The sequence below is a fragment of the Grus americana genome, chromosome 6 (assembly GCF_028858705.1).
Source record: "Grus americana isolate bGruAme1 chromosome 6, bGruAme1.mat, whole genome shotgun sequence".
NCBI lineage: Eukaryota > Metazoa > Chordata > Aves > Gruiformes > Gruidae > Grus > Grus americana.
This window is the reverse complement of record NC_072857.1, coordinates 380566-401950: the sequence shown is the minus strand read 5'-3', so window position 1 is coordinate 401950 and position 21385 is coordinate 380566. Positions and strand designations below refer to the sequence as shown.

Genomic DNA, 21385 nt, shown 5'->3' with positions numbered 1-21385 from the left:
TTCCCTTAGTCACTCCCTTCCTCCTTGTCGCCTGACTTACACGACGCTCTCACGCTGGAGCGCCGCAGTCGGTGTTCCTCCAGCGCTGCCGCCACAGTCCGGCGCTGCAGGCCGCCCAGCGCCGCGCTCCCTGTCAGAACACAGCCCCGCGCTCCCTGTCAGAACGCAGCCCCTCCCCTCAGCCGCCGCGCCCCCCCGCCCCGCCCCGCCCGCCGCTCACCTCCACGGGAGCCGCCCCCGCCCGCCCCGCCCTCAGCCGCACGAGAGCGCTGCCGCGCGGGCCGTCGCGCGCTGCTGCGGTTCTTCACCCTGCCATGGTGCGGAGGCAGCGCGTGTCGCCGTTCCCGCCGCTGGGCCGGCGCCCCCCCGCAGGTAGGTGCGGGGCCGCGGCCTGAGGGACGCTCCCGCTCCGCGGCGGCCGCTCTCGGGGCGGGCCGCGGTATCCGCCGGCGGCCCCACCGCGGGCAGAGGGAAGCTAGCCGCGGCCGTGCCCGAGGACCGCCGTGCGGCGGCGGCGGCCCTGCGGGCAGCTTGGAGGGTCTTCGTGGGGGCGCGGCCGCCGAAACGAGCCGTCCCGGACAGACGCGGCCCCGGGTAGCGCCTGACACCCGCGGAGCCGCCCGGGACGGGCCGTCCTGCCCCGCCGCAGCCGGCGCTCCCGCACCTGCGGGCTCCTGGTCTGCCCTTCCCGAGGCCCGAGGGGCTGCGGAGCGGCGCCGGCAGCGAGGGCTCGGCGGGACGGCACCGGTGGGCGCCGAGCGGTGGGGGCCGCCCCGTCCCCTTCTCCCGGCGCCGCCGCGTTCCAGTCCTGTTCCTCGCCTCCTGCTGTAACGCGAAAGACTTCCCTCCCCCCCTTTCCCCTTGGCGTTCTTGATCCGACAAACGGTGTCTGAGTAGAGGCTGGTGAGCGTTCAGCGTGGCACTCGAGCCGCTGCTCTGCGCGGGTTTGAAGAGTTTTTAAATGCATGCAGGCTGCAGTCGGCTCCTGTGCTTGCCTATGTGGTAATTGCGTCTCAAAAGACAGAGCTGGCCTTCGTGCTTTCGTTTCCCGCGTGTGCTGGGTGCGCGTGCAGAGCTTCTCTAGGTTCAGCCTTTCGAACTGCTGTACAGCCCGAGAGAGTTGGGGTTCCCCCTCTAGTTTGTCAGGAGCAGTTACTGCCTGGAGAGCACAAGGCATAACTTGTCTCATTGTACCCCCAAAATCTGTTTTGTTTTCTTGAAAGTTTTTTTTTTTAAGCATGCTTTTATATGAATTTGTGATATAAGTAGTTTTTTTAAGATTTACTTGTCTCTAGCCTTTTCCTGGATTTTTTTTGGTCTGTGTGTGTGGCGGGGATGGTTGAGTTGCACATGAAAGGGCCTTTACAGTCAGTGACCTAGCGCGGGTACTGGTGGTTTTGCAGTTTGCATGACAGTAAACTGCGTCTTGGTGAGGCTGGTCTGTCACTGCAGTGGAGGTGACCATCTCTGGCAGAGGAGTGGGGATGGCAGGAATAAGTTGTTTCAGCTAGGCACTTAGCGAACAAAGCAAGCTGGACACCTTTATTCTGCCCATAGTATCCTTGGGATTCAACAGAGCTCAGTGCCTTTGTCTTCAGTTTGGGTTTGGTTTTTTGGTTGGGGTTTTTTTTGGGGGGGGCGGGGGAAGAGAGGCGTTCTCTCTTTCTTTAAAAATCTATGATGTTTTAAATATGGAAGTTACTAAAGATTTTAGCATTTAGTTCTTCACTGTTAGATTATATGGCTTACAGAGCACTTGAAAAAATAAAAAAATTGAACTCTATATTAAAACTTTGACATATTTCTTAATTGCTTTGAAAAAAACAAATTACAAAACAGCTTTCTGATGCATTCCAGAAGCATCCATATTTAACTCTTCCACTACCATGGATGTGTATGAGCAGGTTTGACAGCTGCTACTAGCAGGTATTTTCAAGTAATTTCAATCTTTTCACTAAGTCCTGCATTATTTCTAATCACTATAAATAACTTTCTTCTGTGGGCATGTTGATAGTAGACGCAATTCCTGATTGGCCACGTAGTGTTTAAATATCTTTATCCATTTTGGGTATCTCTCTCCTTCCCGCCCAACACCCCAGCTCCCTCTTGTGCTTTTTGTAAAGCTTCATAGTGTTAGAATGTTCTTGTGTCTGGATCTTTTCACCCTGCTAAATTAAAACTATAAAAAATGCTTGTATCTAGAAATCACCGGTCGTGCATGTCGGTGCTTAGTGAAGGTCCCAAACCAAAAGTCATGGATCTAGGTTCAGTTATGGTTTTTTATCTACTCCCAAAATTTTAGTTGGGTTCCCACTTGCAGTTTGACTCATTCCTAAAAAGCCAAAAAATCTAAGCACATAATAAGCTGTGGAAGAATACTTGGGATAACTTGCATTGGTGTTCTGGATGAAGTTGTTAGAAAGGGAGCATGACGTCAAGAAGACATCAGTCTAAGATCTTGAAATATTCCAGGGGTTTTTGTGGTTTGTTTTTGTTTGTTCTAATCCTTTGTCATTCTTGTTTAAAGATGCCTCTCATGTTATCTCCTGCTACTAAGACAAGAGTTTCATACCTTGTGAGCTGGGGGTATTTAGAATTTTGATTCTCTTTATTGATAGATAATTGGAATTGGTTGACACTTCCATTTCAGAGACTTTTCATTTTGCAGTCAGACTCCCAAAAGAATTTGGTTCAGTCTAGATCTCTAGTTTATTTGCAGCTGTAAGATCGCTAGGCTATTCATTTGCCGCTTATACAGTGGTATAATTAACTGTATGTATGCAATTTAAAAATGAAAAGGCAAGTCTAGATATTGCAGAACTCTAGCACTGTAAGGCTGCTTTGGACATGACTCAAGGAGAATTCTTATTTCTAAAACTAAACCTGCAACCAGGAAAAACAAGGTGAGTAGTCAGATTTGATAGAAAATGAGTGTTAGTTACAGACGGACACATCTCCTCCGAAAGTGGACAAATACATTTCACATGCTATTTAGCTGATTAATTCTTAAAACTTTTCTCCATTCCCTGTCCACTCCCTCCCCAAAATACTTGAGCTGAAAACTCTAGTCTTGATTATTCATGATAAGAATAGGAACCTTGCTATAAGATGAAGCAACTCCTTCAAAATAAGGAGAAATAATGAGTTTGGTCATTCTTATTCTCACAGTTTTAAAACTTAAAATACTCTCATGAACAGGGAGAAAGTATTTCTTTCAACAAGATGTTTTAGATAAGTTTACGTTTTCTTTGCTCAGAATTGAATTTTCTGACATGCCTCAGGACTTAAATTGTTATTGTTAAGTCATCTGTAGCTCAATTAGTGCTAATTGGTTTTGTGATTGGCAGATATCTTAATAAAATATGATTAAACATGTTAGAACACAAGTACAAGATAAGTATGCAGCTGGTTCTTATCTGCATTATTAGGTTTATTCTAGAGTACCTGGAGCAAATCATGAAACCTGTATTGCTGTTAGTGACGTTGTTCAAAAACCTGAAAGTGTTTAGAGGTTTGGTTTTGTTTTGCTTTTTTAATTTTGAAATGGAAACTCTTACATCTGAGATATATGTTAATATGCATTCTTCCCCCATAATAAGGTGTTAAGTTTTAATATAGTTAGCAGTGACCAAAACCCCTCTGACTTTGATTACAGTATTTGGAAATTGATTTGATTATGCCATGACATAAAAGTTTAAAGTCTTTGTTGGATCTCTTTGACTTCTGTGTATATGTGTGTTTAAAAGTGAAGCATAAATATTGAAAGATGATTTCTTGTTAACAATTATTGGGGGTGTGTAATTATTTTTTTCTTCTCTAAGTGTACATAATGTGGTACATAATTCTGTAGATCTTTTTACATAAATTATATTTTCTTCTTGCAGTCAAAGCTGGAGGTATGAGAGTGTCTAAAAAGCAAGCAAACGGACCAGTTGAAAAAAATGCTAAACCTCCAGGAAAAGAAAAGACAAGGTATTGCACTGCAGGGCTTGTTCCCCCCCTGCCCCATAGTTCATAGTTAATGGGCTGAAGGTTGAAAGCAAAGATAGCTCTTAATCTCTGAGGGGTTTAATTCTTAAATTAACTTGTGCAATTTATAGGTAAAAGGCAACTTTGAGGTAATCATCAACTTAAAAAATAAACAAAAAAACCAACCCAAAAAACCTCAAACAAAACAACAACAAAACATAACCCACCCTTCAATTTCAAAACCTAAGGACAATGCCTTGCAAAGAAAAAGGCTGAATCTCTTCTCTATTGTCATGTGTTACGGAACAGAAAATAAACCAATGTGTTGCCTACCTGTACCTAATAAAGTAATGGTCAGTTTCCAGTGAAATATGAATGAATTTTAGGCTGTCCTCATTCAGAAGGAAATTAAATCCACATTTGCTACCGCCCCCCCCCCCCCCCCCCCCCCGCCAAAAGTCTATTATCTCCTGTATAGGCTATATCTCCTATTTCAATCTGAAATCTAATTTGGCTTTTTCTGTTTTCTACTTCATAAAATTACTCAAGCTATTTTGCCCACAAATGAAGGCATGCTTCTACTTTTGAATAAGGTAGCAGTGACTGGTTGAAGTGGTCATCAAAACAAATATTTTCTCAGCTTTTTCAAAGGAAGACTGAACATTTCTCTAAAATACATGCACTTTTCTTAAATATCACTTAACAAAAAGTTAAGTTGACCAATATAAGGATAAGAGAGTAAAATTTTAATATTTGAATGACTTGCGGTGTTTCTGAAATTGCGTTAGAGTCCAAATCCTAAATGGAACACAGTCCCTAAATAGGATTTAGACACTCAGGTTTTTGCTTCTATTGTGATTTTAAACTTTCTCAGTGGCCGCCCAATTTGGATGCTCCCTATCTTACCGCATACCTTCTTTTTTGCACAAAAAGTTCCCTTTAAGAGCCTGCTAGTTGTGGGGGGCATATCTAGAACTACATAGTTATTGCAGAGTATCTAGCACCCCATCATCATTGCTGTCACATTCAGAAACTAGTCGGTGTGATGCTAAGGTTTTGTTCAAAGGAGCCTGATCCAGTGATTTGCTCTTGGAACACATCTGCTGTGTCCTGACAGCTATGACCTTGCTGTGCAAAGAAGTGGTGTACATATCCTCCTCTCTATGATGATTAGGATATGTGAGGAAATGGAAGACCTGAATTTTAGCCTGTTGTCAGCTACAAATAGTACATATCTTGCTGTGTCACTTGCCTTCACCAGTGAGCTAGATGCCTCCTGTTGAAGTTTCATAGAAAAAAGACTCATAGAAAAAGACTTGAGACTTGTGGGGATAAGACAAAATGTAATGCTTGAAGTACTGTGCTTGGGGAGATGGATCTAAAATTCCACTTGGCATTGTAACTTGTGTGCATTTAATACCTTTATTCCTTTTGTCAGTGTTCAAAATAATGTGTTAGTTGAGACTGGAACTTGGATATTCTTCTCTAACGAGTGCTCCTGCACCTAGTGTACACTTTTTTCTAGCCCTCTAAAACGTGACATTTTTGCTGCTCATTGGTCTAGCTCCGAGAGGGGAGCACAGTCTGATCTTGTAGACTCTTGAGAGCAGGAGATGAAGGGTTTGTTCCCTTTAGGATGAGAACAGTCTGGAAATTCATTGTTCCCTTGGAAACTGTTGAGCATTACTTTATTAGATATGGGTAGGAAACACACCCGTTGTTGCTTTAAATGTGACTTTGTTATCTTGCAATGAAAAAGCACTCATGATAGCTTGGTCTGGGCTTGTTAAAGAGGCCTGTCCAAACTGGGAGCAGCTCTAAAATCATGTCTTTATTAAAGCATATCTTGGAATTATCCTGAAAGCTGTGAATTCCTCCTTCCACTGCTGGGGACTTAGGGACATCAGTTACTTTTTACCTATAAGAAAGGAGCCACTCATACTATAGAGTTTCTATAGTAGCCAGGTAGCCATTTAAAAAGCCTGGATTACACAGGATAGGTAAGCGGTCCAGGTGACTTTGTTCTGATTCCCACTTTTTTTCCATACTGAGATTTAAGTTGCCTATATTACTTTTGATGAACAGATTTACCTCTGGTGTTTCTGAATATCTGTAGTTGCTGTCAAGAAGGTCTTTTTAGTTGAATGTCTGTGTGTACGTTGCACTCATAGTATCAGGGTGTCTGACAGTAATCTAGTAATGCAATGAAATAAATTATTTTGCCAGGAGGGAAAGCTTGTGACTAGACTGGCAGCTGAACTCAGTTTTTGGACCAAAATGTGATTTTTATTTTTTGCCTCTAAAATGTTGTAATTGGCTGGATAACTTTTAAATTAACTGGGTTTAGCCATATTTAACACTGACATATTGACACTATTTCTTGGCAGGCTACAGAAATCACCACTGTAGGTTTTTGTGTGTGTTCTTCTCCTCACTGGCTTGGAGGACACTAACCCAAAATATAATTTTTGGAACAAAGCTGAGCAAGTAACACTGACTTCTTTCCTGTTTACTAGTTCTTTGCGCCAGAATCAATGGTTACTCAATATAGTATACACACCTTGTTGGGATGATGGATTTCATTGTCAGATTGCAATCACAGAAGTCAGAACTTTGTAGTTTATTAGCTGTCATATACAGACTTCTTGCTTCTTAAGTTTCTGATTCGGGTGAGATTATCTGAGAGGCTCAAAGTCACTGTCATAGCTTAAAGTGGCTACTCAGAGCTGAGATTGGCCTTGGCAGGAGCTGAGCTTTGAGATTTAGTTCTAAATCACAAAAGCATGCTTGTTCTAAAGTTGCCACGTAATAGATGGCATAATAGAATGTAATGCATCGTGTTAATAACTAAAGGCCTGCTTGACAGTTTTCTGACAATACATTACATTTGGCTATACCTCGTTATTTAAGAGCAATTATTCAAAGTTTGGTGTGTTCTTGAGTTTTTGTTGTTGTTTTTCAATAACTTGGGGGTTCTGTTTTTTCTGGAGTGAAAAGGTTTTTGTTTTCATTGATTTCCAGTTGTCTGGGTGTAATTTTGCTGCTGTCTTTTCCATAGTTATCTGATGGCATAAAGAGATCTTGAATAACTTATACTTCTCAGTGTGCCAAACTGTATTGATTGCTAAATTGAAATTTCAGTAGGAAATGTCTTGCTTGATCCACAGAATCATTAACTTAAAGCAGTATCTGCTTTTTGAAGAGTCCCATTTAAGGTATCTGGTTCCATGTGTAAGGGTAATACACAGACTACAGGAATTCCTACAGACTGCCTAGACCTCCCTCCCTGGGCAGCGGCAGACCTGCCTACAAAAGGTGTGCCCAGGCAGAGGACCTCCTGCAGCGGTAGCTGAGCTGCAGGAGGTGGTGAGAAGGCTGGGTAACACCAGGGAGGCTGAGAAGGAGTTAGATAGCTGGTTCCAAGTGCAGTCTGCAGTGGCCCATGGCCAGACAGCCAAAAACTCCCCTGCCGGTGCACACAGAAGGGAGGAGGAGCCAATAATGCAGAAGAATGGAAACTTGTGACAGCAAGGCCCAGCAGGAGGAAGAGACTTCCCCCAAAGCCTGAGGTGCCCTTGCAGAACCACTTCACCGCTCTGCAGACGGAAGAGGAAAGACCCACCACGTGAGGAGAGATGCTGGAGCTGAGTAAGGCAGCCTGATCTGCTCCCTGAATAACCAGCACAACTAAGAAAAGGTGACAGGTCATAGCAGTGGGTGACTCTCTTCTGAGAGGTACAGGGGCACCCATCTGCTGATCTGATGCACCCTGTAGAGAGGGGTGCTGCTTACCAGGGGCTTGGATTGGGGATGTCACTGAGAGACTACCAAGCCTTGTACACTTCACTGACTGTTATCCGCTGCTGTTGTTTCACATGGACACCAGTGATACAGCCAGGAGCAGTCTGAGGAGCATCAAGAAGTGTTACAGAGCCCTGGGAGCAGCAGTAGGGGACTTGAGCACAAGTAGTTTTTTTCATCAGTCCTCCTGGTCAAAGGGAAGGGGTTTGAAAGGGCCAGTCAAATCTGGCGAGTCAACAAATGGTTGACTGGTGCCACAGCCAGGGGTTTGGCTACTTAGACCATGGGACTTTGAGAAACCTGGTCTATTGGGGGGAAGCCCATCTGCCAGGGAAGAGGAAGAGCATCTTTAGTCAGAGGCTTGCCAAGCTGGTGAAGAGTGCTTTAAACTAAAGCTGCCAGGGGAGGGGAGCCTCAATTCCATCCCACTCCTACCAGTTTGATGCCAGCGCCAACAATAGATGCCCAGAGCTGGGAGAAGGATCACAGGTCAGCAGGGGAGCACCTGAAATGTGACACAAAGGAATTCCAGCCAGTCAGCTTCATTCAGGGCCCAACTGAAATGCCTCTATGCAAGCGCGCTAGCATGGGGAACAAACAAGAGGAGTTGGAGACGTGCGCGTGCATGCGGGGCTGTGATCTTACTGACATCATGGAGACTTGGTGGGATGGCTGCTATGGCTGGAGTGTCGGAATAGAAGGATACAGGATCTTTAGGAAGGACAGCCAGGGGAGACAAGGAGGGGGTGTCGCCCTCTATGTCAATGACCAGCTGGAGTGCATGGAGCTCCATCTGGGGATGGATGAGGAGCTGACCTTATGGTCAGCTTACGGGTCAGGATTAGAGGGAGGGCAGGGACAGATCACATCATAGTGAGGGTCTGCTACAGGCCACCCAACCAGGAAGACCAAGCAGATGAGGCCCTCTATAGACAGATGGGAAGAGCCTCATGTTCAGAAGCCCTGGCCCTCATGGGGGACTTCAACCACCCCGATACCTATTGGAGGGACAACACAGCAGAGCATAAGCAATCCAGGAGGTTCCTGGAATGCATTGATGATAACTTCCTTCTCCAAGTGACAGAGGAGCCAATGAGGAGAGGTGCTACGCTGGACCTTGTTCTCACCAACAAGCAGGGGCTGATGGGGAATGTGAAGCTCAAGGGCAGCCTTGGCTGCAGTGACCACGAAATGGTAGAGTTCCAAGATCCTCAGGACAGCGAGGAGGGCGCACAGCAAGCTCACTACCCTGGACTTCAGGACAGCAGATTTTGGCCTCTACAGGGATCTGCTTGGTAGAGTACCATGGGACAAAGTCCTGGAGGGAGCAGGGGCCCAAGACAGCTGGTTGGTATTCAAGGGTCACCTCCTCCAAGCTCAGGAGCGATGCATCCCAACAAGGAGGAAGTCAGGCAAAAACACCAGGAGGCCTGCATGGATGAACAAGGAGCTCCTGGGCAAACTCCAACACAAAAAGGAAGCCTACAGAGGCTGGAAGCAAGGGCAGGTAGCCTGGGAGGAATTGAGCAGCCGGGGATCTGGTTAGGAAAGCTAAAGCCCTGATAGAATTAAATCTGGCCATGGATGTCAAGGGCACCAAGAAAAGCTTCTATAGGTACGTCAGTGATAAAAGGAAGATGAGGGAAAATGTGGGCCCCTTTTGGAATGATACGGGAGACATAGTTACCCAGGATATGGTGAAGGCTGAGGTACTCAATGATTTTTTTGCCTCAGTCTTCACCAGCAAGTGCTCCAGCCACACTGCCCAAGTGGCAGAAGGCAAAGGCAAAGACTGGAAGAATGAAGAACCGCCCACTGCAGGAGAGGATCAGGTTTGAGACTAAGGAGCCTGAAGGTGCACAAGTCCAAGGGACCTAATGAGATGCATCCACAGGTCCTGAGGGAACTGGCGGATGAAGTTGCTAAGCCACTCTCCATCATATTGAGAAGTTGTGGCAGTCTGGTGAAGTTCCCACTGAGTGGAAAAGGGGAAACATAACCCTCATTTTCAAGAAGGGAAACAAGGAAGAACCAGGGAACTACAGGCTGGACAGTCTCACCTCTGTGCCTGGCAAGATCACGAAGCAGATCCTCTTGGAGACTAAGCTCAGGCACATGGAAAATAAGGAGGTGATTGGTGACAGCCAACATGGCTTCACTAAGGGCAAATGGTGCCTGACAAATTTGGTGGCCTTCTACAATGGGGTTACGGTGTTGGTGGATAAGGGAAGTGCAACTGATGTCATCTACTGGACTTGTGCAAAGCATTTGACACTGTGCTGCACAACATCCTTGTATCTAAATTGGAAAGACATGGATTTGACAGATGGACTACTTGGTGGATAAAGAATTGGCTGGATGGTTGCACTCAAGAGTTGCGGTCAACAGCTTGATATCCAAGTGGAGATCAGTGACGAGTGGCGTTCCTCAGGGGTCAGTACTGGGACTGGCACTGTTTTAACATCTTTCAGTGGCATGCACAGCAGGATCAATTGCACCCTCAGCAAGTTTGCCGACAACACCAAGCTGTGTGGTGGGTCGACACGCTGGAGGGAAGGGATGCCATCCAGAGGGACCTCGACAGGCTGGAGAGGTGGGCCCGTGTGAACCTCATGAAGTTCAACAAGGCCAAGTGCAAGGTCCTGCACATGGGTCAGGCAATCCCAAGCACAACTACAGGCTGGGCGGAGAATGGTTTAAGAGCAGCCCGGAGGAGGAGGACTTGGGGATGTTGGTTGGTGAGAAACTCAACGTGAGCCAGCAATGCACACTTGCAGTCCAGAAAGCCAGCCGTGTCCTGGGCTGCATCCCCAGCAGCGTGACCAGCAGGTCGAGGGAGGGGATTCTGCCCCTCTGCTCTGCTCTGGTGAGACCCCCCTGCAGTGCTGCGTCCAGCTCGGGGGTCCCCAGCACAAGAAGGACATGGAGCTGTTGGAGCGAGTCCAGAGGAGGCCACGGAGATGATGCGAGGGCTGGAGCACCTCTGCTATGGAGACCTCAGGCTGAGAGAGTTGGGGTGGTTCAGCCTGGAGAAGAGAAGGCTCCGGGGAGACCTTAGAGCCCCTTCCAGTCCCTGCAGAGGCTCCAGGAAAGCTGGAGAGGGGCTGGTGCCAAGGGCAGGGAGTGACAGGCCAAGGGGAATGGCCTGAAGCTGCAGGAGGGGAGATGGAGATGGGATGTGAGGCAGAAATCCTTCCCTGTGAGGGTGCTGAGGCCCTGGCCCAGGGTGCCCAGAGAAGCTGTGGCTGCCCCTGGCTCCCTGGCAGTGTTCAAGGCCAGGTTGGATGGGGCTTTGGGCAACCTGGGCTAGTGGAGGGTGTCCCTGCCCGTGGCAGGGGGATTGGAACTAGGTGGGCTTTAAGGTCCCTTCCCACCCAAACCATTGTATGACTCTATGAATAATGATTTTTCTCAACTCCATTTTATGTTACAGAGGTGTCACTGCAGATATTGTATCAGAAGAACATGCAATCCACTGTTCTTCCTGTTGCTGCACTAAATTATTTCATATCCACAGATTGTTTATTTGTGCAATATTGGTAACATGGCTGTTCTTCATTGGAATATGAGGAAGTTAATGGGATCATCTTACATAAAAAGTTCTTGCTTGACAAATGGCTGCTGTCAAAGGAAACATTCACCAAAAGCAGAGGAGGAATTTTTTTCATATGTCTAGATTGGAATCAAGAAAATTACAAAGTAAAATTTTGTAGTTCTGGATATCAGTGCTCAGCCTCTGTGAAGCTGCTCCACAGTGTACAAAAAAATCCCTTTTGAGATATTTAAGGATATTTTATATATAGATTTTTGTGTAAAACTGTATCTAAATAAAACAGTCCGCAACACAGATTTTGCATTGTTCTATCCTGAGGCAGCATACCTTTTTAATATCATATAGTCTGTAATGTGTTTAAAGGATTTAGCTCCAAAACGTAAATTTCTATTACAAAATGTTTTGCATTAAGTCTAGAAAATGAATGATAAGTGTTTGTGTGAGATGGAAACGCTAAATACTTTCTTCTTTTGCTTTACAGTGCTATTGCCAGTCTTTCAAAAACTCAGAACATGGGTGTCTTGCTAGCAGGTGTGCTGAGCAAAGTAAGTACATCTGGAAGAACAAGATATGTGTTTGTCAGGGCTTCTCCATAAAGCTAAGCTTAAAAAAAAGTTAATTTTCCTTAAACTGCTGTCATCTGACATTTGTAGATTTGTCATCTACTGCTAAACATTCTTGAGAGTATCTATTTCTTAGTGGTTGTGTGGCTAAAATGCTAGATGGCTAAAAAGTAACTAGCCTTCCCTCCTTATTCTGCTATGTTTGATTCCATTCCTGTTTAACATTAATTAGCCCCAGGGTAGTTATGTATACCTGTTACAGAAAGGTACAGCAAGATATCAAGATGTGTCCTTTTTTAAACTGGTACGTTGAATTAGATTTATTGAAATGTGGGGAAGAATTATCAGTGACATAGTATGTGGCAGAGCTGGGATTACAACCCAGAACAAAACCTAGTCTTCAGTTCTTTATCCCGCTGTGGAAATAGCTCTAACTTCTGTAAGGGTCCAGTTAGAGAAGTGACAAGATAGCTTCTTGAAGGAGGTGGGCAGTGCCACTGACAGGTGCCCAGTGGATGCCAAGATGGTAAGCTCATGTCAAGCCACTCTGTGATCCCCGAGACAACAGGCACGGCATATAGGGGTAGGACAAGGGGTAATGGGTTCAAGCTGAAGGAGGGGAGATCTAGATTAGATGTTAGAAAGAAACTCTTCCCTGTGAGGGTGCTGAGGCCCTGGCACAGGGTGCCCAGAGAAGCTGGGGCTGCCCCTGGCTCCCTGGCAGTGTTCAAGGCCAGGCTGGATGGGGCTTTGGGCAACCTGGGCTAGTGGAGGGTGTCCCTGCCCGTGGCAGGGGTGGCACTGGGTGGGCTGGGAGGTGCCTTCCCACCCAAACCGTTCTATGATTCTATATTCTACTGTTGCCGCATATGCAGCTATTTCACTGAGGCCCGACATTAGATAGTCAGGCATCCTCTTGACTTCTCCCTTGGAAGTACTATGAGATCATTTAAAATTTTGTGCTGCAAAGCTCTTGAAGGGACACTTCTATTCGTTGTTATGCTTACAGCTACTGTCCAGTATCTCTTGCTAGGCTGTTGATGCAGACTCTTAAACTACACTTTACAAGAACTGATTTAACAAGCAGCTTTTTAATTTGTATGCTAATCTGAAGATCTGACAGTTATCATCTATTTTTCATACATTTGCAGTCTTTAGATTCTGAAGCATACAAGAGTTCCTCATCCATAGAGCTTGGTAAAACATCAGTTGCATCATTTCAACATAAGCCTTTCATCAACAGATGTGATTATAGCTTTAGTATGTAGATCTTGAATTTTTGCTTAGACTTGTTTAAGGAGAACAGATACAACTCATCCTGTTTCTCTTCCACTTGTCCCCATCTCCTCTGTTCTGACCTACCATTTCCTTGTCCTGTTGGTTTCCAGAATCTCATACATGAAGCTTCCTCAGTAGTTTAGAAAGTGATAATTAGATACTGTAATAATGATTTTGAATCTAGGAAAATAAGAATTTGAGGCAACTTACTGTTAACCCTGGCGTATGATTATTTGCTCTGCTTTCCTTATCTTGACAGCTTGTTCTATGAACTACTAAAAAAGAGAGAAAAAAAATCAATAGTTCACTGGAGGTAGCCAGGCTAATAGCACTTTGAAAACAGAAATTACAATTTGTGTACGTGGTGTACATGAGTCACTGTGAGTTTTAGGTATTGATCATTTGAACTTTTTGTGGAGTTAGGTTTTACTACCATTTTTAAACTACTCTCATATGATGGAATTTAGGAAGATAATAACAGAAAAGCTGTATTCTATCACAACTTCCCCCCCCCTTAATGTTTCAGATGAGCCACAGAATTCATGCAGCAGCATTACAAGTGGCTCACCAAAAGCCGCAGCCTGCCTTGGAGAAGTTCATACTGCCTAAAAGAATTTACATTATTCAACAGCCACGGAAATGTTAAGACACTCATTAAAATACTCATGTTTACTTAAAAGAGAGTCTCTATTCTAAGTAGCACTCAGCATGCTACGGTAAAATGATCAAAATCGGTGTGCCTTGTATCTTACTGTATTTCTGTTACTGTCAATAAAATACTTTATAAGAAGAGTTACTAAATGTCCTCAGGATTTATTAAAATACGGCTTCTGTCTAACCTTGTTTTACTAGTGTACAGTAATTACTCAGTGCCAAGAAGTCATCTGACACCTTCACTTACTGTGTGAATTTTGACTGAAGTACTGGAAATTGTCAGCCCTCTTTTCATTTTTATTTTTTTTTAATTTAACAATAGCAAATCTGAAGTGAACACGATCCAAAGGAAGCAGGGCACAACTGAAAGGCATGGTTTTTGTTTTCATTTAGGTTGAGGTGTTCCATGCTGAATGTATGCCTTAGGCTTACCGCATAATAAGAAACTTCAGAAAGTCCTGGGAAAGATTTCCATGGAGTGGAAAATACCTTTTTTTTTTTCCTTGCATTTCTTTCTGTAAGGAAATCCAGCTCCTCTGCAGAGATCCTTCTGCTGGGATCCAGACAGTAGGAAGAACCAAGTGAAAACAGTCTCTGTGTGTGTGTGAACCCCTTTGGGGTGGGGAGGATGAGTGAAGGAGGTACCTGACTTGGGGTTGAACCTCTGGGATGAGAGGGCAGGTACAAGGGAGGAGTCGAGGTGCAGAGAAGGCAGTGATTTGCATATGGAGTTTAAGGTTGGGATGGTGGAATGGGATATGAGGCTGAGCATGGACTGCTAAGGGGTCAGGCTTAATAATGGAGAGGAGCAATTGTAAATAGAAGTACAGGAAGGATCCTTGAGCCCTGCCTGCTTATACTGTCAGCAAAAGACCATAGAGGTCAGTCGGTTCTGCCCAGTCCAGAGGGTCATGCTCTCCTCCTGGTGCCAGCTGGCTGGGTAGCTCAGCTGGCGTCTTGCTCTGAATTTAATTCTGCTGGGACCGTTTTGGTTTTGGTTAAGTTAGTGATTGCGGATGAATATGCCACTAAAATTGCAGTCAAGTCCAAATAGACTTAATATGAAAATTGATGCATGGAAATGTTTACATTGTCAATGAGGCTTCTTTTTTATAGTGTGCTTTCCACATGACTATAGTGGAAATCTATTACAAACATATCAAACACACTCCTCCTTCAATAGAGGGATCCTAGGTGGGTTACCCAGAATTAGTGTTGCCATTTAACATGAATATCTGCTTCATTTCATCCATCCATAAAAATGTAAATAGCTTTGCATGTTGATTAAAGATTAAATTATAATCACGGGAGGTGGTGATTAGTAGTATGTGCAGTAAATAATTTGGTTACACCTTGAATAAGTGGGAAAAATTAAAATAGTGCTGCTTCTGTGAAGATGACTGTGGTTTTTGCCCTCATATTCCTTAACTGACGGGTAGCTACTTGTAAAATATTGTCACTGTTACCCTGGGCAACAGCAGCAACGTACGGATACTTCAGTTGTAGGTGCGGGATTTGGAAAGCAGCTAGTTCTGCTTTTATATCACCTATAGCACTTTCCACTCCCCAGCCTGGCTGTATATAAATGAATATCAATATGAATGTAAATGATGAAACATGATTTGTTAAAGTTGTCCATCGTGGGAAATGATTACTCATGCTATCAAGACCAAAAATAGCACTGTGCACTCTAACATGTCAATGGCTAATACATGCTCCATACAGAAAGAATATTAGTAAAATCTTTATAATTCTAATCTTTATCCTTTTTGTTTCTGAAGAAAATCAAGGGCTAGTAAAAAATTATAGGATCTGATTCTGTGGGCCTTTCTGAATGTTACTTTCTATGAAGTAATCTGCTTCTGAAAAATTATTTATATTCTGTCCAAGGATTTAATGGAAAATGAGATCTTGTAGGAAAAAGTTTGTCTTTTCCGGGCTTGTACGCAGCCTTCCCCTGGACGTTGGATTAACCAGACACCCCGGTGTTCTCACCTGTTTGTGCGTAACATGTACCTGAGCGGAGAAACCGTCTGAACACCCTTTCCTGGTGCCGGGAAGGGAAGGGACGTATCCTGGCACACCGTAGAAACGGGTAACTGTGGTAAGTTGCACCCTGCTGTGAGGAGTTATTTACATCCTGTAGGGAGTGGAGATACCTGGGATCCTTATTCCCAGAGCGGTTAGAAACGTTACTCTCCTAGCAGTGTGCAAACCGCTCAGTGGAATTGGACTTGTTCTTGCAGTGCTTCACCATTGCAGTTGTGTAAACACCCGTGTTGTGATGTAACGTTATTCACGGCTCCTTGCAGCAGTGTTAAACCAAAGGATCTGATTACCCTTCTGTTAGTTCCTTATTTGATTTTGCAGTTTGTTTATGTTTTTTTTTAAATGAATGCTATATAAACTGTTCAAAGTACTGTGTTGAGGGTAAGGATGGCGTGCTCAGTGTAGAAGGTAACTATAGGAAATTACTTTTGTGACATAAATCGGGTAGTCATACAGTCATTGCTTATGGATGTAATAGTTCTGTTTAAAAGGTCCTGTGTACTACTCTGTGCAGTGCACATTTAGCAAGTTCAATACTATATAGATGCATTAAGTATATACGGTAACTCAAGTTCTGGAAGTATAGTGTCTACTGTATCAGCAAACAGGGGTTATGCAGCATAGGCTCAGCGTACGCTTCCGAGAAGCATCGGTCTTCCTGGAAAAATGAATCCACGAGTGTACAGAACGTATCTGGAGCGGCGGTATGGTACTTCCAAACAGCCTAGCAGAAAGCCTGATTTAACGTTGTGGTGGGTTGACCCTGGCTGGAGGCCAGGTGCCCACTGATGCCGCTCTATCGCTCTTCCTCCTCAACTGGACAGGGGAGAGAAAATGTAATGAGAGGCTCGTGGGTCGAGATAAGGACAGGGAGAGATCACTCACTAATTACCATCACGGGCAAAACAGCCTCAACTTAGAAAAAATTAATGCAATTTATTACCAAGAAAACAGAGTAGAGCAATGAGAGAGAAACCCAAATCTTAAAACGCCTCCACCCACCCCTCCTTTCTTCCTGGGCTCAAGTTTTACTCCCCAGTTCTTTCCCTCCTCCCCCCCCAGTGGCACAGGGGGATGGGGAATGGGGGTTGTGGGGTCCCTCCCACAGGAGACAGTCACCCACAAACTTCTCCAGCGTGGACCTCTCCCATGGGGTGCAGTTCTTCAGGAGCAAACTGCTCCAGCGTGGGGTCCCCCACGAGGTCACAAGTCCTGCCAGCAAACCTGCCCTGGCGTGGGCTCCCCTCTTCACGGGTCCACCGGTCCGGCCAGGAACTTGCTCCAGCGTGGGCTTCCCACGGGCCGCAGCCTCCTTCAGGTGCCTCCACCTGCTCCGGCGTGGGGTCCTCCACGGGCTGCAGGTGGAATCTCTACACCCCCTCATCCTTCCTCCATGGGCTGCAGGGGGAATCTCTACACCCCCTCATCCTTCCTCCATGGGCTGCAGGGGGACAGCCTGCTTCACCATGGCCTTCACCACGGGCTGCAGGGGGATCTCTGCTCCGGCGCCTGGAGCTCCTCCTCCCCCTCCTTCTGCACTGACCTTGGTGTCTGCAGAGTTTCTTACATCTTCTCACTCCTCTCTCCGGCTGCAAAAGCTCTCTCTCTCTAAGTGTTTTTCTTCTTCTTAAATATGTTATCACAGAGGCGCTGATGGGCTTGGCCTTGGCCAGCGGTGGGTCCATCTTGGAGCCGGCTGGCATTGGCTCTGTCAGACACAGGGGGAGCTTCTAGCAGCTTCTCACAGAAGCCACCCCTGTAGCCCGCCCGCCACCAAAACCCTGCCACGCAAACCCGAAACAGATGTAAAGTATCTCCTGTGTGCAAAATTTTCAGGTCTAAAAAGAGGACCTAACAAGAAGTCAGGAGGTCTAACTTTGATAAACTGTTTCATGGTTTTACTAAATGTAAAGCAAGCTCCTCTTGTGCTGTAACACGTCTTCTGGAGCAAGAAATCCTGGCAACTGATGTATTTAATTTCCTGCTTCTGGAGGATGTTGTCCCCTGTGGTGGTATTACAAGTAGCGCTTCATACTTGCTTTTTGTGTCAATAGCACTTAGTAGTCTTTGGAGTGAATCTGAAAGATTTGTATGGAGGACAAACTAAACTCTTCTGCTTAAATATATTGTATAAGTCAGCACATTCTATAACTAAGAGCACTCCCTTTTCAACCAAGTCAGTCTTTTACTCACCTGTTGTATTTTGACATGTGCACTGTCAGGTACGTTATTTTCTCTAATTTATTTCTATTTATTAAGGTGTCCTGCTTATAATGCTATTCTTAATAACAAGAGCTAAACAGGAAACTAAAACTGTATTTTGAAGTTCTAAATAATAAACAACTTAGTTTTTCATCACGTTTGTGCCTTCCATTCTGTGTGTCATTTTAGTTTGCGTTTGCACCATCATTGATGATACTATGATGAATTGGTTGTGTCTTCTGTTTTAGGGAGTTTATTTATTTCAAGTCTTAATTTAGTACTTTGCTTTCATTATTTAAGTACTAACTACAGCTAAATTCAGAACATAAGGAACAAATACAGTTGGTTTGCTAGAAAAATCCAAACCTTGCAGGAAGCCTATTTTCAGGCTTCTTGAGCATTACTACAAATGATGCAGGCATTCAACAAGAATGGCATGTTTTTTCAGGAAATTATTTTTTCTGTCAATCTTTATTTCATCATTTTGATGGACGCAATGTTGGTTAATATGCAGTTGTTTTTAATCTGTAGCCCTCAAAACACCTTACAGAGATGGGAATGATTGAAGCCAAACAGATTTCAGTAAATGTTGATCGGTTCAACATATTGGTAAACTTGACGACGTCACGCAGTCTGTTTGACGGCCGGAGGAAGACATACATGCTTTGCTGGACTTCTCTGCAGGGATGAATTTCCTCTTGGGCAAGGAAGAGTCTCTACCTTTAAGCAGTTGACACTCCCAAGTCTGGAGGTGCTCAACAGAGCTATTTGGGAATTTGGCAGCGTGCAACTTTGAACTGGTCTGGAATGAACTACACTATATGCTGTTAAGTGTACAGACTGAGGCCTGAATTCAGAGTATGCCAGTTGTGACTTTTGCGTGAAACTGCTGCAGATGAAATGGCAAAGAAACGACACGTGGCAAATCTGGGAAGTTACAATAGAAGAGAACTATAACAAAAGACTTAATAAATCAATATTAACTGTTGTTTAAAGCCTGCATCCCTTCCAAGGTGTACTTGTTCAGCCTGTTCCTCGAAGTAGTATGCACAGATTTGCAAATCGTTTCAAGCACAGTAACCTCTCCCTGGTGTACAAAACCCCAGAGTGCTGGTAACTGCTAACACACATAAGCACAAGCATTTACTGAGCTCATCTTTGGTTTCAGTGGTAGAGGAGTATATTTCTGCGATGTAAAACAAAAATCCTTGCTATGCCAGCATTCTGCAGAATACATTATTGGACCAGGCATGTATGTTTTCAGTAAACTCTAAAGGCACTTTGACTTCCCTGGTGAAACCGGTCATAGTTTTCCTTTATTCAGCAAAACCATGCAGAGAACAATGATTCAACGTAATGGCATGGTTGTTATTCCTGTCAAACTTGGCCAAGGATTCTACTCCTGGCCATTATTCCACTCTTGCTGAATTTTAATGTAAAACTTTTAGATAATTTTAGTGATAATTTTCAGTCTAGCATTTCATTTATAACAGGCTACCAATGTTTAGTTCATTCTTCAATGGCAGGACTATTAAAATTCTGAAGTCTGAGTATTGCTGCCTCTCCAGCTAAGAGAGACTCTCCAACTAACAGAGACTCTCCAGTTGTTTGCTAACATTTAACATTTTATGGAGGTTTATGACACACATCAAGAGGAGCTTAAGAAATTTCAATAGTTCTTAATTACGATGTGTATACTACTTTTGCCACAAGAGGTTGCTATATGCCTACAGCTTTTTCAGGGTCTGCCAGCTGAGCTAGCCTCAGAAAACACAGCTATTTTCTTACAAGGAAGTATATTTTAATCAGCTGAAAAAGTTTCAAAGAAAAAAATTAATAGATTAGTTTATGAAAGCATCATTTGGTATTTCACAGAGGGCATGACTCCCTAGAAGTTGTAAAGATACAAAGGGCATAACTTGGTGGTATCTGATTGCTTATCCTTCCTACACTCTCTCTGTTCATAGCTGTAGTCAATTAGAAATGAAACATAGAACAAGGAACAGGGTGAAGAACATGCTATATTGGTATCAGGTAAATTTAGATGGTTAATTAAGATTTGCTGGTTTTGTAGATGCTTTCACAGTATGTTTCTAAATGTGGTCACTGCAGAACAAATTAATTGCTTCATGAACCAGGCAAGATTAAAAAGCTGGATACAGCATTTCATATTCAACAGTTACGTATAAAGGGTTGAAATTTTTCAATGGCCTTCACTTATACACAGTGCTTTTCTCTTGTATTTTGGGTTTACTTCTGGTGATTAATTCAGAAGCTACTTTATATAAAAAGTGAATGATTAAGACTTTTCCTAAGATACTATAAAAAAAGTTTTATATAATAGTTGCACAGTATGTATACCAAAATAGAACAGTCACTAAAATGAAGATTGACTTTAAAATTTGAATCCAACCTTCTACTTTCATTGTTCATAACTTCCTTAAATTCCTTCTAGTTTAAATTTTCCATATTTGGTATGTTTTTTAAAGTTAAAGAGTTGGAGCGAATTCTGAGCTATCTTTAAGCTACACAAGCCTGAAATATTTGTTCTTTGTATGTTACTATCAAGAAACATCAAAAACAATGAAAAGCAAGATCATTTATTAAACAAACACCTGAAACTGAAAACTTTTAACTTGGTTTATTCTATGGATCTCGGCCTTAAAAAGTAAAACAAGTCAAAAAGCCAAATTTAGAATGAGATGGTTTTGTTGGAGCTGTTCACAGATGCCAGTCAGAACTGGGTAGGCACACAATTGCTCGTCCACAGTGTGTACGCATTCAAACAAAAGTTTTTTGCGGTTTCTAAAGACAGTACTTTAAAATATGTTATGAAGAGCCCTCCAATTATGTTGAAAACTCTAGCTGCTAGTCCTTTAGTAGCAGCCTAAAATTGGCCTTGCTGCCTTGAATTGTAATGAATAAAAAGAAAAAAAAGGGGGGGGGGGGGGGCAGGGGGTGACAGAACGTCCCAAAGCTCTGCAGGCCTTGGCTGTAAGGAATTTAGAAATTTGGCTGGCAAAATTGGATATACTGCATGCATCTGCTGTTTTAAATGCATATACTGTTCTAAACTAATAAGCTCACACTTCACAAGTTGAAGAACCTTAAGTGTGAAGCTAGTAGGGATAGTAGAATGATAATTAACTCAGATTTTTAAATTTTTTTTTTAATCAACCCTATTTTCCTTTCAAAAGGAGAAAAAAAAGGACTACTCACCTCTGGTATTTTTCCCAGCTCACGTATAACCTTTCAGCAGCCTGATGTATGCATTGCATCAAACACTGCCAGTGAAGCACAAAGTGTTTTGCTTTTA

At 43.9% G+C, this 21385-nt stretch overlaps 1 protein-coding gene across 1 annotated transcript; it reads left to right on the top strand.

Annotated features, from left to right (window-relative positions):
- The first annotated feature begins 249 nt into the window (after positions 1-249).
- DAPL1 (death associated protein like 1) lies at positions 250-20813 on the top strand. The gene is made up of 4 exons (XM_054829138.1): positions 250-372; positions 3885-3972; positions 11805-11868; positions 18601-20813. The coding sequence occupies exons 1-4, from the start codon at positions 315-317 to the stop codon at positions 18757-18759; spliced, it is 369 nt and encodes a 122-aa protein (XP_054685113.1). The 5' UTR covers positions 250-314; the 3' UTR covers positions 18760-20813.
- Positions 20814-21385: the final 572 nt, after the last annotated feature.

Coding starts and splice junctions, on each gene's coding strand:
- DAPL1 (XM_054829138.1), top strand. CDS start 315: ATGGTGCGGAGGCAGCGCGTGTCGCCGTTCCCGCCGCTGGGCCGGCGC. Junction 3,973..11,804: donor CCAGGAAAAGAAAAGACAAG/GTATTGCACTGC, acceptor TTTGCTTTACAG/TGCTATTGCCAGTCTTTCAA. Junction 11,869..18,600: donor TAGCAGGTGTGCTGAGCAAA/GTAAGTACATCT, acceptor TTTAATCTGTAG/CCCTCAAAACACCTTACAGA.